Source organism: Lipomyces chichibuensis (assembly GCF_038497645.1).
Source record: "Lipomyces chichibuensis strain CBS 12929 unplaced genomic scaffold V1513scaffold_21, whole genome shotgun sequence".
Taxonomy (NCBI): domain Eukaryota; kingdom Fungi; phylum Ascomycota; class Lipomycetes; order Lipomycetales; family Lipomycetaceae; genus Lipomyces; species Lipomyces chichibuensis.
Window position 1 is genome coordinate 90,145 of NW_027117473.1, and position 21,714 is coordinate 111,858.

General features: G+C 46.5%; 9 protein-coding genes across 9 annotated transcripts; 5 read left to right on the plus strand and 4 right to left on the minus strand.

The window, feature by feature from the left end:
* Positions 1 to 348: 348 nt before the first annotated feature.
* On the minus strand, positions 349 to 2,274 carry V1513DRAFT_416269 (acyl-CoA N-acyltransferase). The gene is made up of 2 exons (XM_066895837.1): positions 1,907 to 2,274; positions 349 to 1,848 (listed from the first exon to the last, which is right to left on the minus strand). The coding sequence occupies exons 1-2, from the start codon at positions 2,198 to 2,200 to the stop codon at positions 550 to 552; spliced, it is 1,593 nt and encodes a 530-aa protein (XP_066752924.1). The 5' UTR covers positions 2,201 to 2,274; the 3' UTR covers positions 349 to 549.
* Positions 2,208 to 4,519, plus strand: V1513DRAFT_446831 (Alpha/Beta hydrolase protein). Its single transcript, XM_066898326.1, has 6 exons — positions 2,208 to 2,600; positions 2,661 to 2,772; positions 2,823 to 2,896; positions 2,945 to 3,151; positions 3,197 to 3,204; positions 3,251 to 4,519. Exons 2-6 carry the CDS (start codon positions 2,684 to 2,686, stop codon positions 4,127 to 4,129), a joined length of 1,257 nt encoding a protein of 418 aa, XP_066752925.1. The 5' UTR covers positions 2,208 to 2,600; positions 2,661 to 2,683; the 3' UTR covers positions 4,130 to 4,519.
* Positions 4,520 to 6,048: 1,529 nt separating this feature from the next.
* V1513DRAFT_446833 (GPR1/FUN34/yaaH family-domain-containing protein) lies at positions 6,049 to 8,118 on the plus strand. The gene is made up of 3 exons (XM_066898327.1): positions 6,049 to 6,482; positions 7,113 to 7,695; positions 7,745 to 8,118. The coding sequence occupies exons 1-3, from the start codon at positions 6,287 to 6,289 to the stop codon at positions 7,815 to 7,817; spliced, it is 852 nt and encodes a 283-aa protein (XP_066752926.1). The 5' UTR covers positions 6,049 to 6,286; the 3' UTR covers positions 7,818 to 8,118.
* A 1,830-nt stretch (positions 8,119 to 9,948) lies between these two features.
* V1513DRAFT_446838 (acyltransferase-domain-containing protein) lies at positions 9,949 to 12,018 on the plus strand. Its single transcript, XM_066898328.1, has 4 exons — positions 9,949 to 10,440; positions 10,498 to 10,513; positions 10,568 to 10,928; positions 10,986 to 12,018. The coding sequence occupies exons 1-4, from the start codon at positions 10,205 to 10,207 to the stop codon at positions 11,603 to 11,605; spliced, it is 1,233 nt and encodes a 410-aa protein (XP_066752927.1). The 5' UTR covers positions 9,949 to 10,204; the 3' UTR covers positions 11,606 to 12,018.
* Positions 12,019 to 12,499: 481 nt separating this feature from the next.
* Positions 12,500 to 12,976, plus strand: V1513DRAFT_380908 (ubiquitin-conjugating enzyme/RWD-like protein; the record flags this gene model as incomplete). The annotated part of the gene is made up of 2 exons (XM_066895051.1): positions 12,500 to 12,786; positions 12,850 to 12,976. 2 exons carry the CDS (start codon positions 12,500 to 12,502, stop codon positions 12,974 to 12,976), a joined length of 414 nt encoding a protein of 137 aa, XP_066752928.1.
* Positions 12,977 to 13,418: 442 nt separating this feature from the next.
* V1513DRAFT_416283 (uncharacterized protein) lies at positions 13,419 to 14,612 on the minus strand. Its single transcript, XM_066895838.1, has 5 exons — positions 14,350 to 14,612; positions 14,082 to 14,291; positions 13,890 to 14,023; positions 13,748 to 13,831; positions 13,419 to 13,691 (listed from the first exon to the last, which is right to left on the minus strand). The coding sequence occupies exons 1-5, from the start codon at positions 14,444 to 14,446 to the stop codon at positions 13,644 to 13,646; spliced, it is 573 nt and encodes a 190-aa protein (XP_066752929.1). The 5' UTR covers positions 14,447 to 14,612; the 3' UTR covers positions 13,419 to 13,643.
* A 266-nt stretch (positions 14,613 to 14,878) lies between these two features.
* Positions 14,879 to 19,073, plus strand: V1513DRAFT_465003 (EPSP synthase-domain-containing protein). The gene is made up of 2 exons (XM_066900019.1): positions 14,879 to 15,564; positions 15,616 to 19,073. The coding sequence occupies exons 1-2, from the start codon at positions 14,974 to 14,976 to the stop codon at positions 18,916 to 18,918; spliced, it is 3,894 nt and encodes a 1,297-aa protein (XP_066752930.1). The 5' UTR covers positions 14,879 to 14,973; the 3' UTR covers positions 18,919 to 19,073.
* V1513DRAFT_446852 (Tim17/Tim22/Tim23/Pmp24 family-domain-containing protein) lies at positions 18,947 to 20,343 on the minus strand. The gene is made up of 4 exons (XM_066898329.1): positions 19,997 to 20,343; positions 19,852 to 19,905; positions 19,486 to 19,785; positions 18,947 to 19,419 (listed from the first exon to the last, which is right to left on the minus strand). Exons 1-4 carry the CDS (start codon positions 20,066 to 20,068, stop codon positions 19,381 to 19,383), a joined length of 465 nt encoding a protein of 154 aa, XP_066752931.1. The 5' UTR covers positions 20,069 to 20,343; the 3' UTR covers positions 18,947 to 19,380.
* A 586-nt stretch (positions 20,344 to 20,929) lies between these two features.
* On the minus strand, positions 20,930 to 21,658 carry V1513DRAFT_380963 (uncharacterized protein; the record flags this gene model as incomplete). The annotated part of the gene is made up of 1 exon (XM_066895054.1): positions 20,930 to 21,658. The coding sequence occupies one exon, from the start codon at positions 21,656 to 21,658 to the stop codon at positions 20,930 to 20,932; it is 729 nt and encodes a 242-aa protein (XP_066752932.1).
* Between the last annotated feature and the right edge of the window lie 56 nt (positions 21,659 to 21,714).

Here is a 21,714-nt window from a genome sequence, read left to right on the forward strand (position 1 = left end):
ACACTATCACGAGAATAGCATAGATCTGGGAAAGGATAAGTTCAATGTCGTTAACTGAGTAGATATTCCTGACTTTCGTTAGCAGAGCGCGAGAATAGTGGTGCTAGACAATACGCTTTCAAGATCACTGGCACCAAAATAGCGATGTAAGGATTGAGAAAAATGTTTTGCAGCGTATGGATTATTAAATCAATTGTAATCATTTAGAAGTCCGACTCGGAAATGCTGAGATATAAAACTGGGATTTTAGAAGTGGCACCGGGTACCGAAGCCGAGTTCTTACTAAGAACGACAGATAAATTCAATTTTAGATCGTACCGCCTCGTGCGGCCCAGATATTGATTTTATTCTTCGCCTGGTTGGTGATCGTTACACGCTCGGAGCAAACAGCGCCGCACCGGCGCGTCCGTATGCTGGCTGATACTTCCATACAGCAATCGTATTAATGTCAGTTATACTGTTATACACACAATGGTGACGAAATGCACGAACTAGATACATAGTCCATAAATCATATCTCCAATTCTGACTAGCAAAAGGCGCACTTGACTATAGCATTATAACCGCGACACCGCTACGTTTCTCCATGTCCAATTTACCATCCTCACGATATCCACCGTCAATAGGGAATGCCTTGTAATTAAACAAATAGTAATTCAAGTACCCATCACCCGCGCCAAATTTGAGCTCCTCCAAAAACAATGGGTTATCGAGCAACGTAAGCGCATTGAAAACGTCAAAGCCAAGATTTTTCGCTAAGATCAAAGCATCGTTGAACAGCACAAGAAGCCTGTTCTTTAACAGTGTGGTGCATTCTGGATGTGTCCTAGGTAGAGCCAAACCGGCGGTGGAAGCGTAATAAAATTGGTAAGCGGCAACTAGGTTGTCGTGCATGGGGTTTCCAATGACTGTGGACGGGAGCGTATAAAAGGAGAGCAAATCGGTGATCACACCATCCGCGTTCTCGACTACGTATGCCCAGACAACTCGGTTTTTATCGTTTTCGTCATTCGGAACGGATTCAGTTCCGTAGTCGTGCATAAGCCAGTGAAGAAGTTCTTCTTTGTCGAAAACCGGCGCTAGCTCGAACTTGTTAAGGTAAGCAACGAGAAGGTCATACACCTGCCCAATATCGTCACGTCGCATCAACCGCAGACCAGGGATACTTGTGGTACTCGGCAATTTATACTTTGCGACCATTTTTGCCTTCGTCATGCCCGGTGGCAATGGACTGAATCCGACTTCGTTGAGCTTAGTCCAGTTGAGCGATCGATGATAATATCTGCATGTCGACACCGGTTTGGGGAGAACAACGCCTGCAGTATACAATGCCTGCCAAATACCTTGCTTATTCACACGCCTAGTAACTTCCTTAATAAGCAGTGGCGCGAGACGCTTAGATCGTAGTTTTTTGTGGATACAAAGGAAGTTGATCTCAGCGGAGGGAATAGTCGTGTTCCGCACTCGCAAACGCACAGGAATCCCAGAAATAAAAGCAACCAGCTTCCTCGTGCCAGCAACACGCACACCAATATGCCAATCTGGTCTGAAATCTGGCGCACGCAATGCCCAGTCCAAAAACCTTGGCGGATAATTGAAGCGAAACGTTGAATCGGAATCCTCCACATAATTAGCGTACAAAAGATCGAAAATCTCCTTAATCACGTCGGGATTTGACAGATCCATTGTATCCCACTCAAATTCCTTGAGTAGTGGGTACGGACTGTCTGGGATGTCGTCTGTAGTCTTGCAGCTGTCGATGGGACCCTCGTCGTCGATTTTTTCATCAAACTTGGTGACGGGCTGCGTTCTCCAAAACTTGTAATCTGCCATGGACTTCTTTTGTGGCTATAACAGCAATTAGCTTGTATATCTCTTATTAGAGTCAACTTAAAAAATAGCATGCCTGCTCCTGAATAGCCAGCTTTCGCAACAAATCCTCTATGCTTCTAGTATTTGTAGTCGCCGCACTGGCAGAACTCGGGCTAGTCGCGACGGTCGTCTCAGAATCAACTTGTCCATCCGCAGCTGCATTCTTTGCTTTCTTTTTCTTGTTTTTCTTTTTCTTTTTCTTTTGCTTAGAACTCTCGGTCGGCGTGGAAATTTGTCCGTCGACAAGCTGGCGCTCTTCCTCCTCGTCTTGCTCACTAGAAGATGACTCTGCGTGATCCTCTAACGTTGGCTTGGTCAGATCAACCATTGCTGTATGCCGTCAGCTCGAAACAAAGTAAATAATCGTCAATATCGATGAACACGTCAGCTATGCGAATTTCCTTTCTCGAATAATTCGAAATGTAGAACTGCAATATAGGACCAGAGATATTTGTGCCGAGTTACTCACTTACAGCCTCAGATGTCAAATCCACAATGCATTGCCCCTGAATATCTCCATACGCAATATGGAGGTTTTTGTACCACACTGTCTGCTTAGTGTTGGGCCATTCATTGTACGTGTAAGTCGATTCAACCACTTGCGTGTTATTTTGCACAGTAGTCCAATTCCTTTCGCTATCTTAAATTGGGGCATTATTTTATAGAAGATAGACGGATAGAATTTTGCAATTTAGATTTGTATTCCAGGGATCAGACATTTTAATCAGGTACAGATTCGGATTACTTTCGTCTTATTTTTTGACGGATTTTGGTCTGACAGTCGATAGGGATCGCCGAATATATAAGCACAATGGCGATTTATACAAAAGCTATATTATTTGCAGGTGTCGGATACTTGTCATTCATTGTGTCTCTTATGTTCGAGCCAGTTCAGCGCAAGTAAGGAGTACTGGAGAGTTGAATGCAGGGAGACATGCTGACGTAGGCAGTCTTGTCTTTTTATATCGCCTTCGTCTTGGGAGCAAAGAAACGGTCTATCATCCCGAATCTGTTGGATTCGCACGTTAGTTTTCGTTCTCTGCACTCGTCTTCGAACACTAACTCCGGTCAGAAAACCAAGTCGCGCCATTCTGGCTTACGATGCCGGACGGCGTGAAGCTGTTTGGCTGGCATATTCTCCCGCTTGATGTCTATGCAACGCATAGGCAAGAGCTCCAAGGACGGTCTGTGACACAGGAATCTATTGATTCCGGTGAATTCGCGAAGAGACATTTGGAGATTCTGAGAGAGGATCCTGATGCTCGAGTTGTAATATACTGTACGTCTCTATTACATTTTTGAGGTAATTGCTAACGCGATGTAGATCACGGAGTAAGTTTGACGACGCGTTCGAAGAAGGTATTGTGCTGACTTGCAGAACTCTGGTTGCATTTCCGCCATGCATCGACCAGATATCTACCGATCTCTGATCTCGACCTCACCGGCGCACACACACCTGTTCGTCGTCGACTACCGCGGGTTTGGTATCTCGGGCGGTACGCCATCAGAAGAAGCCTTAATCTCCGATGGGGCCTTCACGGCAAAGGCCATTCTGAACATGACCGGTGTCCCAGCTGATCGCACAATTTTGATCGGCCAATCGCTGGGCACAGGCGTGATAATCGGCGCAGCCGACCTCCTCACGCAGAGTGATCCCAAACTGGAGTTCCGCGCACTTGTGCCAATCGCTGGGTTTGCGTCGATCGAAGAACTGTTGTCGACTTACAAGATATTCGGAATGATCCCGGTCCTCGCGCCTTTCAAGAGCTTCAAAGCGTTGCAGACGCTACTCGCGCGACAACTGCGATATAAATTTCATTCAGATGTGAGGATTGAACGGTTTGTGAGGAACTCGCGCAAGACGACGGTTTTGGTTGTGCACTCGTTCGACGATGAGCATATTCCTTACTTTCATGGAGAAAAGCTTGTTGACGCGGCAATTATGGGCGCATTAGAGTCCGAGGCTGATGAGGGAGGGCAGTCTTCCGGCGGGCATTTGAAGCGGCTTGTCGAGATGTCCGAGGACGAGCGGCGCGGCTTGTTTGAAGTAGTAAGCGTCGGCGAGCGACAAGCCCGTGAATACGTGTTTTGGCAGAAATTCGGCGCGACCGCTGAAGTGGTCGATGAGTCGCAGGTGTCGCTGACGTCGGAAGTACGGAGAATTGGCATGTTGGCTGTCAAGTGGGGTGGCCATGACATTGTTCCGAAGTCCACGGACGTGGTGCTCGCGATCCGCAACATTTTGTATGAGGACTAGAATGCGAGTAGGCCGACGGAGCATATGGGGCTCTCAAGTCGTCTGATATCTGTTTGCTATAAATTTTGAAATATTGTTTGGTTGGGCAGTTGGCTTCTAGTAGTAGCCATCAAAATCAAGCCTGTGAGCGCAAACATGCCACATTCTGATAACAAGGCCTTCGTAACTTTGCAACTATTATTTCGCGCTAGTGCGCTCGCTCGTGTTTGCTATATGGATTCTGCGGAGTGATGCATAATTAGCGGTACGTGGAGCAGAGTGTGAGTTGTTTCCAAGGGTGGTGCGTAATCTGTAATACGAGGGATGGAGTTTATATATTTCACAAATGTGTTGAATAGAAATAGAACTGACGGAAGCAAACGCCATCCAGTTTCCGCAAAATAGCTATGTCTTTTGTTAACGTGCTGGAGCGATGAAGTTTCTCTTATGTGGCACATATGAGAGCACAGATACAGACGATTTGCTCACTACTAATGCTACATATCCACAGACATAAGTGGCATCTACGTGGTCCATGTTGGATACCGAGTCCGGCTTAACCTATCTGTAACAGTAACGTTGCATGTGCGTTAAGGATAGCCTAAAAGTGTTTACGAGACTGGCAAGTCCAGTCTGTTTCGCCCAAAATCAATTCTCAATTCAGTGTATACACGAACCGACAAATTCCACTTGGCGCTGGTCGCCCTGTCGCGCAAAAAAATAATTAAATAAAGCAGACAAATACAATTATACAAATGCGCACCCTGATCAAGACAGGCTGAATGAGCGCATCCGAGGGATAAAATTGTAGGATAGCCTATCCGCATCCACCGGAGCCGATGCTTGGCACTGGCTGAGTTCTGGATTCGGGCTTTTTGGGGCATGGGCGTCGGAGCTAGACACGGAGCAAATCCCCGGCCGGGTAAATTAAGTGCAGAAGGCTTATGCAGCTCTGACGTCCATTCCACCATTTTAATTGTCCGTATGGGGAATATGCGGAGAAATATTATGCACAACGGCGTCATGTAGCCGTCACCCAAATTATCTTGCAGGCTAGAATATTTGTTCATTGGTCGCTTGCGCCGAAAGTACGTGTCCTAAACGCCAACGGCCCGGAGAACAAAGAGGAGCCGTGAGCAGCCAGCCGGAGCAGAGTGGGTCTATGCGAGTGCTCTAATGTTCGCCTTTTTTGTCTAAAGAGACAGCAGACTCTTAGATGGAGGATCAGTGGAATTTAGTGTGCCGGGGCAGCTCTGAATAATAAGGCAGTCTTAGCTTTGCATCAATCCGGCGGATGCTAGCCAGAGCAAGCAGCAAGCATACTAAATGCTAAAAACATCTGCGTGGTTTATGCAGACAGACTGAGCCAGTAGGAGCGCCGCGCCGCGTACCACTTTTTCCCACTGATGAATGGTTAATTAAGTACTAACAACAATATCGTGCAATCAGGTTGTGTGTATAAGCTACAAAATTACTGATGAAAGGAACCGGCCGGTGCGCCATAGCATTTGCCCGCGATTTTGAGTGAAATGCGAGCTCGAATCCTTTACATAACGTGGCGCAACTTGCCGTTGATATCCGACGCGTGATCGCCGAACTATACTCCATATGTTCGCCGCAGCGCAAGTACACCTACGATGTTAAAAACAGTCCACTCTGATTCGCCAGTTCACCGGGCTAATACACCTTTTGTAGCCTCGATCATTGGTTGGTGTACACTGTACTCTGCTCATAGCCCAAAGATCTCACCATAAATGTTAGTAAGATTAGAACTTGCCTGTAACTGCCACTGCTTTCAGCATGTCATCCACACCACACCCCGCGCTCCCGACAAACTCTACTGTCTACCCAGCCCCGCCCCACAACTCCGTCCGGGCTATTGGGTGCGCTCAAAGTCAGTTAGTTATTAATCCGTGCAGTGTTTCTCCATCCCTCCGACTCCTCATGGATTTCTTCCCTGCTTCTATCTCATAGATCCGATGAATAACCAACTCCGCATTTCTTCCGTTGCCCCTAGCACACACCCCTCTTCTAAGTTCCCCGTCTTGTGACCGCTTTGCCTGGACACGGCCAACGTGTCAGTCAGTATAAACACCGCATAAACCGTGGTCCTCGTACAGGTTTCCTCGTCGATTCCCACAACCTTTCGCTCAACTGACTGACACCAATATCACTACCATGACTTCCAACGACTCGACGTCCTGCAGCACTCCTACGCCCGACAAAGAGGCCATCGATCTCGAGGCCCAGACAGCAAACCACGAGACTTCCCAGATCGAGAAACACTCCTTGGACCCTGACATCATCAAAATTGGCAACGCGTGGGTGTCCAAGTTGGAAATCATCCATGCCTTTGGGGGTACTTTAAATCCCGGTATGTACAGAATTTTCTCAGTGTCATCTGCTACTAGTTGTCGTGACGAATGAGACGGCTTTGCTACCTTCGGCAATGTTCCGGTCGTGCTGCACTATTGTTGCTGTTTCACGCTGATCCTGTCTCTGAACTGTGATTGCTGTGCCTGAGTGTACCACATCTCCCACATAAGAACTAAGATCGTCATAGTACATTTCGTCTCTGCAAAACTTGCGGCTCTCCAATATCTTAGGCGTCCACATGCAGCTATATTTGCAAATATCCCTTTTCGACTTCCTGTGCCGGGTGCAGAGGCTCCTAAATATATATCGGGGCGGCCAGTACCGCGATCTGACTTATAGCACAATCTTCACCCTGTCGCTGTCTACCTTTACCGGCAGAATCGCTGTGAAATTGCGAGGCTGCGCACACGTTGTTGGCTCCGGCGGTTCACATCAAGAGATTGCTTCCTCATATCGTAGTCCACACCACATTTTGTTGTCAGTTGCCCCTGTCCTGCGTGTCTCTCCGCTATGATACCCTGAACTGAGGCTGTTGTTGCTAAGTTTTGACAACGTGCAGCACCAAGACATCATCATCGTCATTGTTTACATGCAGATACCGTTGACAGATAACACTAACATTTCACAGGTCTCGCTGCTGCTCCGTCGCGCAAGTTTGCTAACCCGGCTCCTCTCGGTCTATGCGCTTTCGGTCTGACTACTTTTGTTCTCTGCTTGGTCAACGTCCAAGCAAGGGGGGTGACTAACCCTTCCGTCGTTATCGGCTGCGCGTACTTCTATGGCGGCTTCATCCAATTGTGCGCCGGTATGTGGGAAATGGTCCTCGAAAACACATTTGGTGCCACTGCGCTCTCCTCCTTTGGCGGTTTCTGGCTTGCGTTCGGTGCGATCGAAACTGACGCTTTTGGAATCGTATCCTCATACGGCGACGACATCAACGGCCTGAACAACATGCTTGCATTTTTTCTGATCGCGTGGTTTATCTTCACCTTCGGCTTAGTGCTCTGCACGCTCCGATCTACTGTCGCCTTCTTCCTTCTCTTCTTCACACTCGATATGGCGTTCTTGCTGTTAGGCATAGGCCATTTATATCCTACTGATGCTGGTGGCCCAAATGTCGGTGTCGCTAAGGCTGGTGGTGTCTTCGGCTTGTTGTCCGCATTCTTGGCGTGGTATAATGCCTTTGCTGGCTTGGCCACGAAGGAAAACTCGTATGTGTTCTGGTGTCAAAGGCAAATCAGATGCTAACATCGATCGAAGGCTTATCACTGTCAGACCAATCCCAATGCCATGGAATCTAGGATACAAGGCCACCAAGGCGAAGAGTGGCTAACGTTTTTTTTCGTTCGTTGATATGCAATGATGAAATCTCCATTGGCTCCTAACGAGAAATGCATTCGTCGATGGATGACATGATGCATTGACATACTCCGGCTTTCCTTCTGTTTTGTATGTTCATGTTTTTGTTTTTGTTTGATGGAATATGTAATACTTGCCGTGCTTTGTCATTTGGGTCATGTATTGTTTGATTCATAGTATAGGTTGGCTTGTAACGAATAACCTTCAACCAAAGGAATGTATTCTTAGTCGGAGTCTCGTAAAAATATGATTCATTCAGTATATGTTAATTGTCATATCTGCTCGATTAAGTCGCATATAAGTTGAAAAACCTCTTTCCTGTGGTGACCCCGCGATCATGGGCCTTGGTTGGCAGCGAGGTCGGCACTTTCCCATTCGGAGAGAATCTTCGTGGTTCTCGGCTGGGTAGAGGATGTAATTGCTGCTATAAGAACTATAGCATCGAAATGATTAAACACCATGCAATGTCGAAATTCTTTACTGTTGGAAAGCCGGGCCCTTGCACGGAGAATCATGATGGCGGCCTTCAACATCGGGTTGCGGCTTTTGGCGACAGAGAATATGTACGATCTCTGCAACGCGAGAAGGCAAAGTAGATTAGGGACGACAATCCCTCGCAGGTGGGGGTTAGACAGGACAGCCAGGAGTCTTGCCAACTTCAATCCGGATCCTCGAGGCGGCACCAAGAAGTAAAAGAAGTACGTTTTCCAGGATAGCTGCATGCACAACGTTTACTGTGGAGTAGTCTTCGAGTTGCGCGACGTCATTTTGCACCTTGTGAACTTTTGGGAAATCTGATAAGCAACATGTTATCCCGCAAGTATAAGCAAATGGGTTTCATTCTCCGTTCACCGGGTTGGGCCCATTCTATTTCGTTTTTTGGAGCCCATCCCCTGTGAGAGCGAATGTGTCTGTTCGAAGGTCGGTAGCAATGTCTATCAAGGACGACAGCTATGTGGAGGTCCCATATGCACAGGAATAAACACATCCTGCTCCGCATTTGGTTGTCCCATAGGGCTCGTACTTCAAATGACGACTGATCCTATGAAAATTTGCCGGTATGAAGAAAAATTTCCTTGGCATCTCTGACCGTGGATCCAAGCGCATGCCAGGCTTCGACAACATAGCCGCTGCTTTTCAAGAATGACTCTCGCAGTAGCATCGCTTGCAACTTAGCCATTGCCCTAGAATCTCAAGTATTGTAGCGTCGGCCTCACTGAATTCTATTCCCAGGTCAGGGAAGGTTGTTTCTGCTGCATATTTCAGAGGCTCAAGTCTTTCGTCTCCGGCATAAGGCTGATGTAATTAAAGCTTCTGCTGGAACTTCAAAACGTAATGCAGAAAAAACGCGAATGTCCGCTAAGGCCATCTTTGAAGAGCCGAATCCCCCATGCCTCCAGTTGCTCCCGAAACGTGATCTCGTCTTATCACATAGTATTGCCAATCCACGTCATAGAAGAAGGTTGGAGAAGTGTGTCGATATTGTTTCCACGTGGGTAGCTGACGTACCGAATCCTTGTATTTCTGATTCAACCCACGTTGTATTGCGACTTGTCTCAGCTGCGCCTAAGGGATAGACTATTGTAATCGCATGCCTCAATTTTCCGACCAAGGGTGCGGTGGCTGTTGCAAGCAGTATCCCCAATTTTTGAGCAGCACGGTGCGACCCTGTTCGCGACTCAGTTCTGGGTGCATTCCAACAGCGGATTCAGCTGCATCATTCCGCACCAAGTATTGATCTCTCTAGTATTATCGGGAATTGGAGAGCTATTTCTTCGAGGAAGGTCCTTTGACTCATCGCCTTCACAATGGCAGAGTGGCTGCTTGGTACATGCTTCGTATTCAATTCTTGTTCAATAAATAATATTTTGCTTGACCTCTGAACTTTTTCTACGGAGTACAAGTACGGCTCTCATCTAAATCCTTACAATGAAAGTCGTAAGTAAATTCGGTGATCTTCTCCCCCATCCTTAGAAAGAAAACACTACACAATATGGTTATTCGGTAATTCTATCGCGCCATTAGGGCTCTAACCGTCGAACGCTTAGAGAATTGCAACAATTATGATATTGCCTGTTCAGAAGACAAGCACAGGCAACGCAAACGTTTGGTGCTGTGCTAACTGTCGTGTAAGTGCGATAATCCCCAGTAAGAGAAGCGACAGTGGGGCTTGCATTCAATCCCTCGACAAGCGAAGTATATTCATAGATTACACCAACGCCAATTTCGGTAACACTCGTCGGAAAATAGGATAATTCCTCCCCGCGAATAGTCGGTGCCCACCCACCAATCTTTCGTTCACTAGACAAAGGCGCGGCCTCCTATCGGCTCAACACAGCGTAACGGCTTGGAAGATACGCAATGGCCCCAGCACCTACAGCCGACGTCGAGCTCTCGTCCCTCGCGAGCTCGACTACGTCGTCCACTACTTCCGCAACAGGTGGCTTAGATCCAGTATCGCCAGTCTCGTCCGCAGCCAGTAGCGTCTTTCTCAAACGGGCGGCCGCGTCCACGGCTTTAAAACCAAAGCGGCCAGTTGTACTTCAGGCAGTGAGATTCGTGACATTTGTCGTGTATTTCACATCTGCCGTGTTGACGTATGTCAAATTTTTATCGCTGCTGTCGGAGATAGACTAACTAGTGAATTAATATAGAATCAATTTTACACAGGTTCGTCAATGCTGCGATGCAAATTGTCATTCGGGTCATGCTGACATTCACTAGCTTCTCGGTTTGCCCATTCGGCTCATTTCCAAAGATTGGTTCCATGCTTACGTCGACTATACAAAGCAATCCTTTGGCCTTGTTTTAGCAACTGTGACACAATGGTGGAGTCCAACTCCTGTTCACGTTGTTGGTGACCGCTCAGTGGCCGGTCTCATGAGGCGCACTGAGGACGGACGATTGGCAACTAAGTTTGGTGATCGTGTTGTATTGATTGCGAACCATCAGATTGATTCGGATTGGCTGTATATGTGGTGGATTGCATACACAGGGAGGCACCATGGCAGTATTTACATTATTCTAAAAGAATCGCTTAAGAATATACCGTTTGTCGGGTGGGGGATGCAATACTTCCGATTTAGTAAGTCAAGTCCTACTATTGTACTGTATTGTCTGAGACTGCTAACATTAAACCTAGTCTTTATGTCACGGAGATGGGAAAATGATGAGTCACGACTGAAGAAATCACTTGGTGAGATAAACAACGACTCGCAATGGCCAGCATGGCTTCTTATCTTCCCAGAAGGCACGAATTTCACGCAGGACGGCATCAACAAGTCCCAGAAATACGCCCAGAAGTTCAATTTACAAGAGCCACAACATCTGTTACTTCCACGTGCTCGAGGTCTCTACTTCGTCCTCAGGAATCTCAACGTCCCATATTTATACGACTGCACTGTCGCATACGAGGGCGTACCTCGCGGCGGATTTGGGCAGGATTACTTCACGCTGTCGTCGATCTACTACCAGGGTCGGCCGCCAAAGAGTGTCCATATGCATTGGCGCCGGTTCGCGCGGTCGTCGATTCCGCTTGACGATGAATCGGAGTTTGAGCGATGGCTGCAGAAACGGTGGATGGAGAAGGATGAGCTGTTGGAGAGCTATTATGTGAATGGACATTTCGATGGCGAAGAATTGGTCGATACTGAGGTCCGGTTGAAGAAGAAGAGGGAAATTCTTCAGGTGTATGCTGTACCTGTAGCATTTGTTTTGTGCGTCAACGTGGCATGGAAGGCGTGGAGCTTGATTTCTCGGTAGCTGATCCAGCATTGACACTAGATCCGATCGAGAATTAGCCGTTGGACAGCAGGAGCGAATATTTGGTCATTAGCGGGAGTTGGTGGATAGAATACATATATTTCTAATTGGTCGTATCCTTGACTAGCCGGGAATTTTGAAATTGTTTCTATCATTGAATATGGAGTAGTACGAAACTGGTAGCTTTATTAACATTTAAGTGTTATGTATTTGATTGGTAGTGCATGGTAGTACAGGCCGTTAGACGAGTGCACGAAGAGAAGGAGGATTAAGATAGACAGCTAGCATTACATGATGGATATATTAATATTTTGTTCATCAAGTTTCATGCTTAAAGAGTATGGTCAGTTGTTATGTACCTTAGAATTGGCAAGGTTCGCTAGACCATATCTTGCGAGACTAAAAAACGAGAAGATTTCCTTACCCTAGCCGCGTAAATAAGTAAGCGCAGCCTCAATTACGGCGCAAACAGAAGCATGGCTCAGCGGTTGCCACCCACCCCAGAAAACCCCTAGCGCGGCGGAAACAGAAGTGGGAGACACACGAGATTTACCTCCGCCCATGCGTCCATTATATCGCACCTCACCGGTTTCCTTTGTGTACGATTCATTTTAGACATTTTCTGCTGTGTATTCTGGCAGTAAATCATCTCGTCTAGCTTCTTTGATATACCTGTTACAAAATGTCGACGACAGCTCGCCGAAGATTAATGCGAGATTTCAAGGTAAGTGTTCGTAGATGATTATGCCATCTGTCGTTTGATAGAAGTCGCATTCTTCGCCTTTTTTAGAAGTGATTATGGTGCTCGTATAGACGAGGCTTAATTGCCATTCGAGCACATCCCACTTTTAAGTCTCCCAAGGAGGGTACAAGCTAACATACAACTCACAGCGAATGCAACAAGACCCGCCAGCAGGCGTTTCGGCATCTCCCGTGTCCGACAATGTTATGACCTGGAACGCGGTCATCATTGGCCCAAATGACACACCTTTCGAAGACGGTACCTTTAGATTGTTACTTCAGTTTGATGAACAGTACCCCAATAAGCCACCGGTGGTTCGGTTTATTTCACAGATGTTCCATCCGAATGTGTACGCTTCCGGTGAGCTTTGTCTCGATATCTTGCAAAACAGATGGTCGCCTACATATGATGTTGCGGCGATCCTGACGTCGATACAAAGGTTAGTTGTCTGATCAATTGGTTCGACTTCTGCAAACGAAAGTATGCTGACCTGTGTCCAAAGCTTGTTGAACGATCCAAATACCGCCAGTCCGGCCAACGTCGAGGCGTCAAATTTATATAAAGACCACCGAAAACAATACGAGAAGCGCGTGCGGGAGACTGTCGAGAAGAGCTGGGAGGAGGCATAATGGCGTTACTGGGTCACAATCATAATTGCTGGGAGCACTTGGGTTTATGTGAGAAAGTTGAGTATTGCACATGCGGTCCAGATGCCACGGTGATGCCATGACTTCGATTTGATGAATTAGAATGGTTTAGCATGTGGTTGGTCGTTTACATGGTCTTTCTATTTAATATTTGTCCTTTTGATGGTCTGCTATACTTGATCCTTTGTTTGCGCGGCATTGTCGCATATTCTTTTTGTGCCCGGATTATGGAGTTTTATGCTTTGTTTTGTTATTTTCACCTTGTTTTGCGTTTACAATCGGTATTGTTCTGGCTACCTAATATTGTATTATTTTTCTAGTCGGAAATCTGTGAAGTTTGGTTTTTGTATTTATCGCGCACGAGCTTGCTCTTTTGACTAGTTCATCATTTAGCAAAATGATGGCAATGATTAGATCTCATTGACGGTTATGATGAATTTTACAGGATAATAAGTGCACCCGCTGATAGTAGCGTTCTATCGTATTCAAGCCATATTAGGCATGCAACCTGTCTGATCCGGAGCATATCAATACATAGAACTACAAATAAGACCAGACAGCCAAACTACTACAAAAAGCAACTGTGCCACAAAGTGAGAAGCGATATGATTACGAAATTTTAGAGACCCGAGAAATCAAACATTGAAATTTAAACTAGGCCATCGTAGATGTTCAGTGCCGAGATAATCGTGGGATCCTGCGGATGAGTTAGATTGCTAGATCCAGTGTCAGTGAGCAGCCACATATACGCACAAGCTTAGATCCTTCCTTGAATTCCTCTAGGGTCAATTCACCGTCGGAATCCTTGTCCATGGCCCTGAAGATTTTGTCCACCCGCTATAGCGGACGCATTAGCAAGTACTAAGCTGATACATTATATTTGGCAATTGTGTACCTTCTGGGGAGTAGCCTCATCTTCAGGTAGCTTCATCATAGATCCGACCATCTTATATATAGCCTCGACAATGGACAACATCTCTTGATATGAAATCTTGCCATCGTTATTCAGGTCATACAATTGGAACGACCCTGCACACCATAGTCAGATAAGGATAACCTGCATGTCAATGGCGCAGTTCTGTCTTACATAGTAACTTTTCTTCGACGGAGCCTCGGGCCGTGATAGACAGAGCACATATGAACTCCTTGAAGTCAATAAATCCAGACTTGTCATTGTCAAATACATTAAAAACATATTCCGAAAAGGAGCTTGGGTCGCCGAATGGGAAGAATTGCTTGTAAATCTTCTGGAATTCGGGCTTGGTAAGTTGGCCGGATGGGCAATCCCTCAAGAAATCTCCATACTTTCGTTAGTAACTGTGCAGCAGCTATAAAAAGAATTACATCTACGCTACCTTTGTACCATTGCTGCAGTTCACGTTTATCGAAATAAGTAGACCTCTGGAGTTCCTGGAGCTGGTCGTGCGTGAGCTTCGACTGGGCCTTTCCCATAATGATCTTGTGCCGAATTGACACGACAACTGAGAACTAGGTAAGTGCACTGCCGGTCCTTTATAACGTGCGATGCGTGCCAGAGTAAGGTCAGTAGATGCTCCACAAAGCGTCTTCGGATAGACCAGATAGGCTGAGCTCATAAGATTCCTAGCGGCCCTTCGAGTCGCCAAGCCGGTGGAGATTGCAATACAGTGACGAGAGGCCGACTCGCCGCGCTGCTGTTTTCGGCAAGGTTAAAGGTGGCTGTGCTCATTCCTGAAAATTCTTTAATAAGGCATTTTCTCCAGTTCAGGGGTTTTCCTGAACTTACTACCGAATTTAGTAATACAAATGCTTTCGTCATGGTCACTCTCAAATGCACGTGCATTTGGGTTTGACATGAGTCACACTGTCCGCAAGGTAAACTGAGCTTGCCAATTTGCGGGTCAAGAATTTATTCTCACTCAATAATTACAACTATTCGCCAATTTCTCCTTTCCGTTTCCTTATTTTCGTCCATTACATTGACAGCACGCGCACATGCTATGGCTCCTACAGTTGAGCCTACGCGCGTTACAATTCTTGGTCGCGACTCGATTGTCGTCGGTTACAATCTCATTCGCGAATTGGTCGCAGAGGTACTGAAAGATGTGGCATCGTCAACATATGTCTTGGTCACCGACACCAACATCGGCAAGCTGCATCTTCCTGCTTTTGTAAATGCATTCGAGGATCTCACCAGATCCTATGATGAACCGCCACGATTCATTTCCTATACAGTACTGCCGGGAGAGAAATCGAAGTCGCGAGCAACAAAGGCCGCAATTGAAGATTGGATGCTTGAGAACCAGTGTACCCGCGACAGTGTTTTATTGGCTCTCGGTGGCGGTATTATTGGGGACATGGCTGGTTACGTCGCGGCCACATTTATGCGTGGAATCAAATTTGTTCAGATCCCAACTACGTTGCTGTCTATGGTTGATTCTTCAATTGGAGGGAAAACTGCGATCGACACGCCTAACGGCAAGAATTTGATCGGCGCGTTCTGGCAGCCACAGCGAATTTTCGTCGATCTGGCATATTTAGAGACGCTACCAGAGCGCGAATTCATTAATGGAATGTCGGAGATCATTAAGGTCAGTAACTTACAAACTTTGTATGTCCCACTGCATATTAACCCCTGTTAGACCGCTGCGTTTTGGGACGCAAAGGAGTTCGAACGGCTGGAAAACAATGTGGACGAGTTCTTGACGGCGTTCCGAAATCGAGATCCTGCTACTGGCCACGTGGACTTGTCGCCTATTCAGGAAATGCTTCATGCTTTGGTTGTCGGCTCAATTCGCGTCAAGGCTTATGTTGTGTCCGCTGACGAGCGTGAAGGTGGCCTCCGCAACTTGCTTAACTTCGGTCACTCAATTGGCCATGCGTACGAAGCTATTTTGACTCCGCAAATCCTTCACGGAGAATGCGTTGCAATTGGAATGGTAAAGGAAGCTGAACTTTCTCGTTACCTGGGACTCTTGTCAGATTCCGCGGTGGCTCGTATCACAAAAATCCTCACCGCGTATAGTCTGCCCATCTCCGTCTCTGATCCCGTGGTTCGGAAGCGTACCAACAATCGTCCAACTCCAGTTGATAGGCTACTCAAAATTATGGCAGTCGACAAGAAGAATGCAGGCGCCAAAAAGAAGATCGTTCTTCTGACTGCTATTGGCAAGACCTACGAACCTAAGGCCTCAGTTGTTGCAGATGAAGATATCAGATTCGTTCTGTCACCAGACGCAGTTATTCATAGCACGTCGCTTCCTCCTAGAATGCAAACTACCGTTACTCCACCAGGATCGAAGTCTATTACCAACCGGGCGCTGCTGCTTGCTGCTCTCGGGTCAGGGACATGTAGACTGCACAATCTGCTCAGATCCGATGACACAGAGTACATGATGACCGCTATTTCTCAGCTTTCAGGTGCTGAGTTTTCGTGGGTCAAAGATGACGCTGACGAAGATGTTCTCGAGATTAAAGGCCGAGGCGGTGCATTTGTTGCGTCGACAGAAGAGATCTATCTTGGTAATTCAGGAACGTCATCTCGTTTCCTGGCTGCTGTTGCCACACTTGCAAAGCCATCAGATAAGACGGAGAACTTAGTTCTGACTGGAAATGCACGGATGAAGCAGCGACCTGTCGCTCCTCTTGTTGACGCTCTCAGGAGTAATGGTGCTTGTATCGAGTACCTGGAATCTGTCGGCAGCTTACCTCTTCGCATCACTGCTGGCAAGCATCTAAAAGGCGGACGAGTCGAATTGGCCGCTACCGTGTCGTCCCAGTACGTCTCTGCGATCCTGATGTGTGCACCGTATGCGGAAACACCTTTGACTCTGGCCTTGGTCGGTGGAAAACCAGTTTCTCAGCCGTACATTGATATGACAATTGCCATGATGGCTTCTTTCGGTGTTAAGGTAACTAAATCAGCTACCGAGGAGCATAGTTACGAAATTCCTAAGGCAAAGTACACCGCACCTAATGACTACGTCGTTGAAAGTGACGCCAGTTCCGCCACTTATCCTCTTGCGTTCGCTGCTATCACCGGTACAACTTGCACCATCCCAAATATCGGCTCAAGCTCTCTTCAAGGGGACGCCAAATTTGCTGTTGAAGTTCTGGCGCCAATGGGTTGCGAAGTAAAGCAGACCGCACAATCGACTACAGTTACTGGACCGGCGAATTGCAAACTCAAACCTCTCAAGTTGATCGATATGGAATCTATGACCGACGCGTTCCTTACTGCGAGCGTCCTTGCTGCTGTGGCGCATGATGGTTCTGAAGAGACAATTCCAACGCAGATCGTAGGTATCGCAAACCAACGAGTGAAAGAGTGCAATCGTATTGCGGCGATGGTTCACGAGCTTGCGCATTTCGGTGTGTCTGCGGGCGAGCTGAAGGAAGGTATCCAGATCTATGGAAAATCATCCCCTTCTGCATTGACCTTGCCACCAGAAGGCATTTGGACGTATGACGATCATCGCGTTGCTATGAGTTTCAGCTTATTGGGTATTGTTGCTCCAGGGCCTGTGTTGGTCAAAGACAAAAAATGTGTTGAAAAGACTTGGCCTGGCTGGTGGGACTCTTTGGCTCGCAAGTTTAATGTTAAACTTGTGGGATATGAGGAGCCACGCTCTACTGCAACTGCACGAAAAATCTTGAAGCCCAACAATAATCGCAGTATTCTGGTCATCGGAATGCGCGGTGCTGGGAAGACATCTGTTGGTGGATGGATAGCCGAGGCGCTAGGCCAGAAGTTCCAGGATCTTGATCAATACCTCGAAGAAAAGTTGCAGCTCACGATTCCTGAGATTATCAAGAATGATGGATGGCAGGGCTTTAGAAGGTTGGAGCTGGATGTGCTCCAGGAAGTAGTTCATAAATGCCCAATTGGCCACACTTTTGCTTGCGGAGGTGGCGTCGTTGAGATTGCCGAAGCGCGGGATATTCTGCAAAAATATATAGCAGATGGAGGAATAGTCATTCATGTGCACCGGGACGTCAAGCTGATTATGGAGTATTTGTCGGTTGACAAGACAAGGCCATCCTACGTCGACGACTTATTCGCTGTTTGGCAACGCCGCGAACAGTGGTTCGTGAACTGCTCCAATTATATGATTTACAACGCCGAATTGTCCAAGCAGGAAGATATCGAGCGGGCGAAACATAATTTGCGGGGTTTTCTTAAGACGATTACCGGTGCGTCGAAGACTCACGAAGAGATTCTAGCGAAGCCGAAGTCCTTCTTTTTGTCGCTCACATATCCGGATGTGTCAGTGGCTATGCAAGATATTGACAAGGTTATCGAAGGCTGCGACGTATTGGAAATACGGGTTGATCTCCTCGAACCTGCCGCACATTCCCAAACACCAAATGCCACATTCGTCCAGGAGCAGATTGGTCTCATAAGGAAATACACTGACATTCCGCTGCTCTTCACCGTTCGAACTGTTTCTCAGGGTGGTAGGTTCCCCGACAATGAAGTTGACAAGGCGCTCGAACTCATGCTTCTTGCATTGAAGCTCGGAGTGGCATATCTTGATGTAGAACTTAGCTGGCCGCCAAGTTTGATCCAGAAGGTCGTCGAATCACGTGGCTTCACTAAGTTAATAGCATCCAATCATGATTTCAGTGGAACTTGGAAATGGGGAGGGCTAGAATGGCAGACAAAGTATGACGAAGCTATTCAAGGCAGCTGGTGCGACGTGGTCAAGTTTGTGGGGTTCGCAGACTCTCGCAGAGACAACATTGCACTAGAACAGTTCCGTGCAACGCATACCGAGAAGCCGTTGATTGCAATCAACATGGGGGAGAAGGGAAAGTTGAGCAGAGTTTTGAACTCGACGTTGACCCCGGTTACGCACCCTCTGTTGCCTACAGTGGCTGCGCCAGGACAACTTTCAGTGGAAGATATAATGACATCGATTAACTTGATTGGAGATGTCGAGTAGCCGGATTGCTCAATAGAGAAATTAGAGGTCATATAATTGTAAGAAATTGCTGGGATCATTAGTTTGCTGCAAAGTAGTAGAAAGGTTATGTCTTGCAGTGTTCCTCACATTGTATATATGTAGCGATATATTACACGACCAATTCATGCTCTCCATGAATCTCCATATTTATTCATTATTTAAATAGCCCAGTTCATATCAAATATATATCTTGTCCCTTCAAGCTAGCGACATATAAGCCATCCGGAACTCTTGATGGTCCACCATGTGCGGTCTCGTACAAATTGAGGTAGGGTGAGGTCAGAAACGGTACGATTGAATATAATACAGGAGAATGTAGGCGAAATGCGGAGTTACAAAAAGCACTCGAAACTTCAAAAAGAAACAAACCAAAACAGGATAATGAGAACCACATAAACAGCTAAAACAACTAATGTAAATTTTAAAAGTCCGGATGTACTTTTATGCGGCAAGCGGAACGCCGCCCTCCATGTCCGGGAGCTGCAAAATAGTTAGCACCTTAGATTTATTTTACAATCAAAGAACAGCGAGGATCACAAAACATACCTGAGGTTTGCTCGCTCGACTCATATATGAACTCATTGCAATACCAACACCTTCAAATACCGCCAACAAACAGCCGCAAGTAATCGCCGAATTTCGGGCGTGCTTGAAACCACCGCGCATAGCAAGTGCGCCACCAGTGCAGAAGCCTGCTAATATAGGATTGAAGGGATCTTCTTTTCGGCGAATACCCTTAATTGCGCAGTCGAAAATCGAGAACACACCGCCCCATGAACCAAAATTTCCGCCGACGACGGGAGCACGAGAGCGGATGGCGGCAATTGCGCCTGATCGTCGCTCACCCTGAAGGAATGGTTAGCCACTTCTGGCAAAGCTAGCAGCTAGCTAGTATATGTAAGGCAAACATACAGATGGTGAATTTCTGAATCCTTTAATTCCGTGCCAAATAGTTCCACCAATAACCTACATGCTGATGTCAGATATCCGTCGTAGAGGTCCAAACTACCCACAAAGAGCATTAAAAGCCCTAACGAAACGTCCTTATTATACATACACCCATAGAAAATGCTCCGCCAAAATCATTGATGATGACAACTGGACACGGATCTCTAGTATGATCGGCCATGTTGTGACGTTGTGTTATCTATTGCGTACAGGATCTTGTCTAGTCGATTTGACAGCTGCGCTAAGTTACAAACGACTGGCTGCGAATATGGACGATTGCCAAATAAAATTAATATTATCCGGAATGAAGCGGTGGAGCACGGCTGTTGGATTGTATTTTCTGCTTGTTATTGATGCCGACAAAAATTCGCAAAAGAATTTTTTTGAAGGTTTTGCCCCGATGGCGGTGACGGGATGGTGCACGGCGACACCTTGGGAGAAACCGAATGTACAAGCCGTCCGGGGTCGTGGTAGTAGTCATCACATGCATTATCTATTACTGCGGGATAGTTACTTATTGCACTTATATACTTATTGGCAATTGCCATTTCAAAATACACGCAAGATTTCTGATTTTATAGTAAGCGAACTCGATTAGAGGGGCTTAGGTACTACGTTGAAACGGAGCAAATGAGCCAAATTCGCACATGCTACATTAACAGTACAATACGCGTTCATTCATCTGGCTATGCAACCTTGGTTCCGTTATACTTCGTAGTCATTCTAACGAAACATAATACTATTTCTTGCGCAATCTGATTATACATGCGTCTAATTAACTCATCCCAAGCAAAACTCCGTTATTGTATGTACCGTATCACAACACATATAATCACAACAATAAAGAAAATATTCCTATATCAGTAGTCAACCTCAAAACTCTATATTCTATACTCTATATACTCTATACTCTGTACTCTGTACTCTGTAGTCTATACTCTATACGCTATACCTTATACTCTATTCCAAACTCTATACTACTCTATATGCCACCTTAATATGCAAAACTATTTCTAATCGTGTGCCAATAATCCACTACATTCTAGTCAGCGTTCGCGGCCGTAGATTTAGCCTGGTCTAAATGTAAAGTCCCCGCCACTGCATGGCCAACCTTGTGCTCGAGGGCAACTTCCTTGTCAATTGCATGTTGCACTGAATCTTTCGACGAGAAAGTGAGCCATGAAAGGTACGCTTGCCACACAACGCTTGCAGCGGAATTAACCAATCCTCGGAAATGGGGAGGCACGACCGTGAAGTTGAGAGCAACGATGTTCGGCCAGAACATGCAGCCGTTCATCCATGCTATTGGTATCCGCTGTTTCAAGCGATTGATAATTTCGTTCGGGTCAAATATACCTTGAGAGAGGAAGCCAGTGGTCAAGAAGGAGGACAAGAAAAACGGCGCGAAACAGAGCTGGTTGGCAACGACTTTCATGGCGACGGAAATAACCTTTTTGTTGTGGTTAATATTCTTCGCCATGAACTTAACCCATGTAAAAGTCGGTAGAGATAATAGAGATCCAGTAATCATGACTTTAAAAGTACGTAACAGTGAATATTCCTCATCAGGCGTTACTAACAGCTGGGAGAGTGTGTCGCCGATAAGACCGACAACCAGACTTTGCAGTGCTTGAGTAGTATAGGGTTTTTTGTCGTGATACCGTCTGTAGAAGTCGAAAACAGTAGAAAATCTGAGACTGCCATGCTTGAGTGATGCCGAGGATTCGCACGCTGACGTTGATACGGTAGTCTTGGAAGGAGGCGCCGTCATGATATTCCTCCAGCGTAAGAAACGTCTGACTAAACTGTAGTCAGATACGTGGAAGC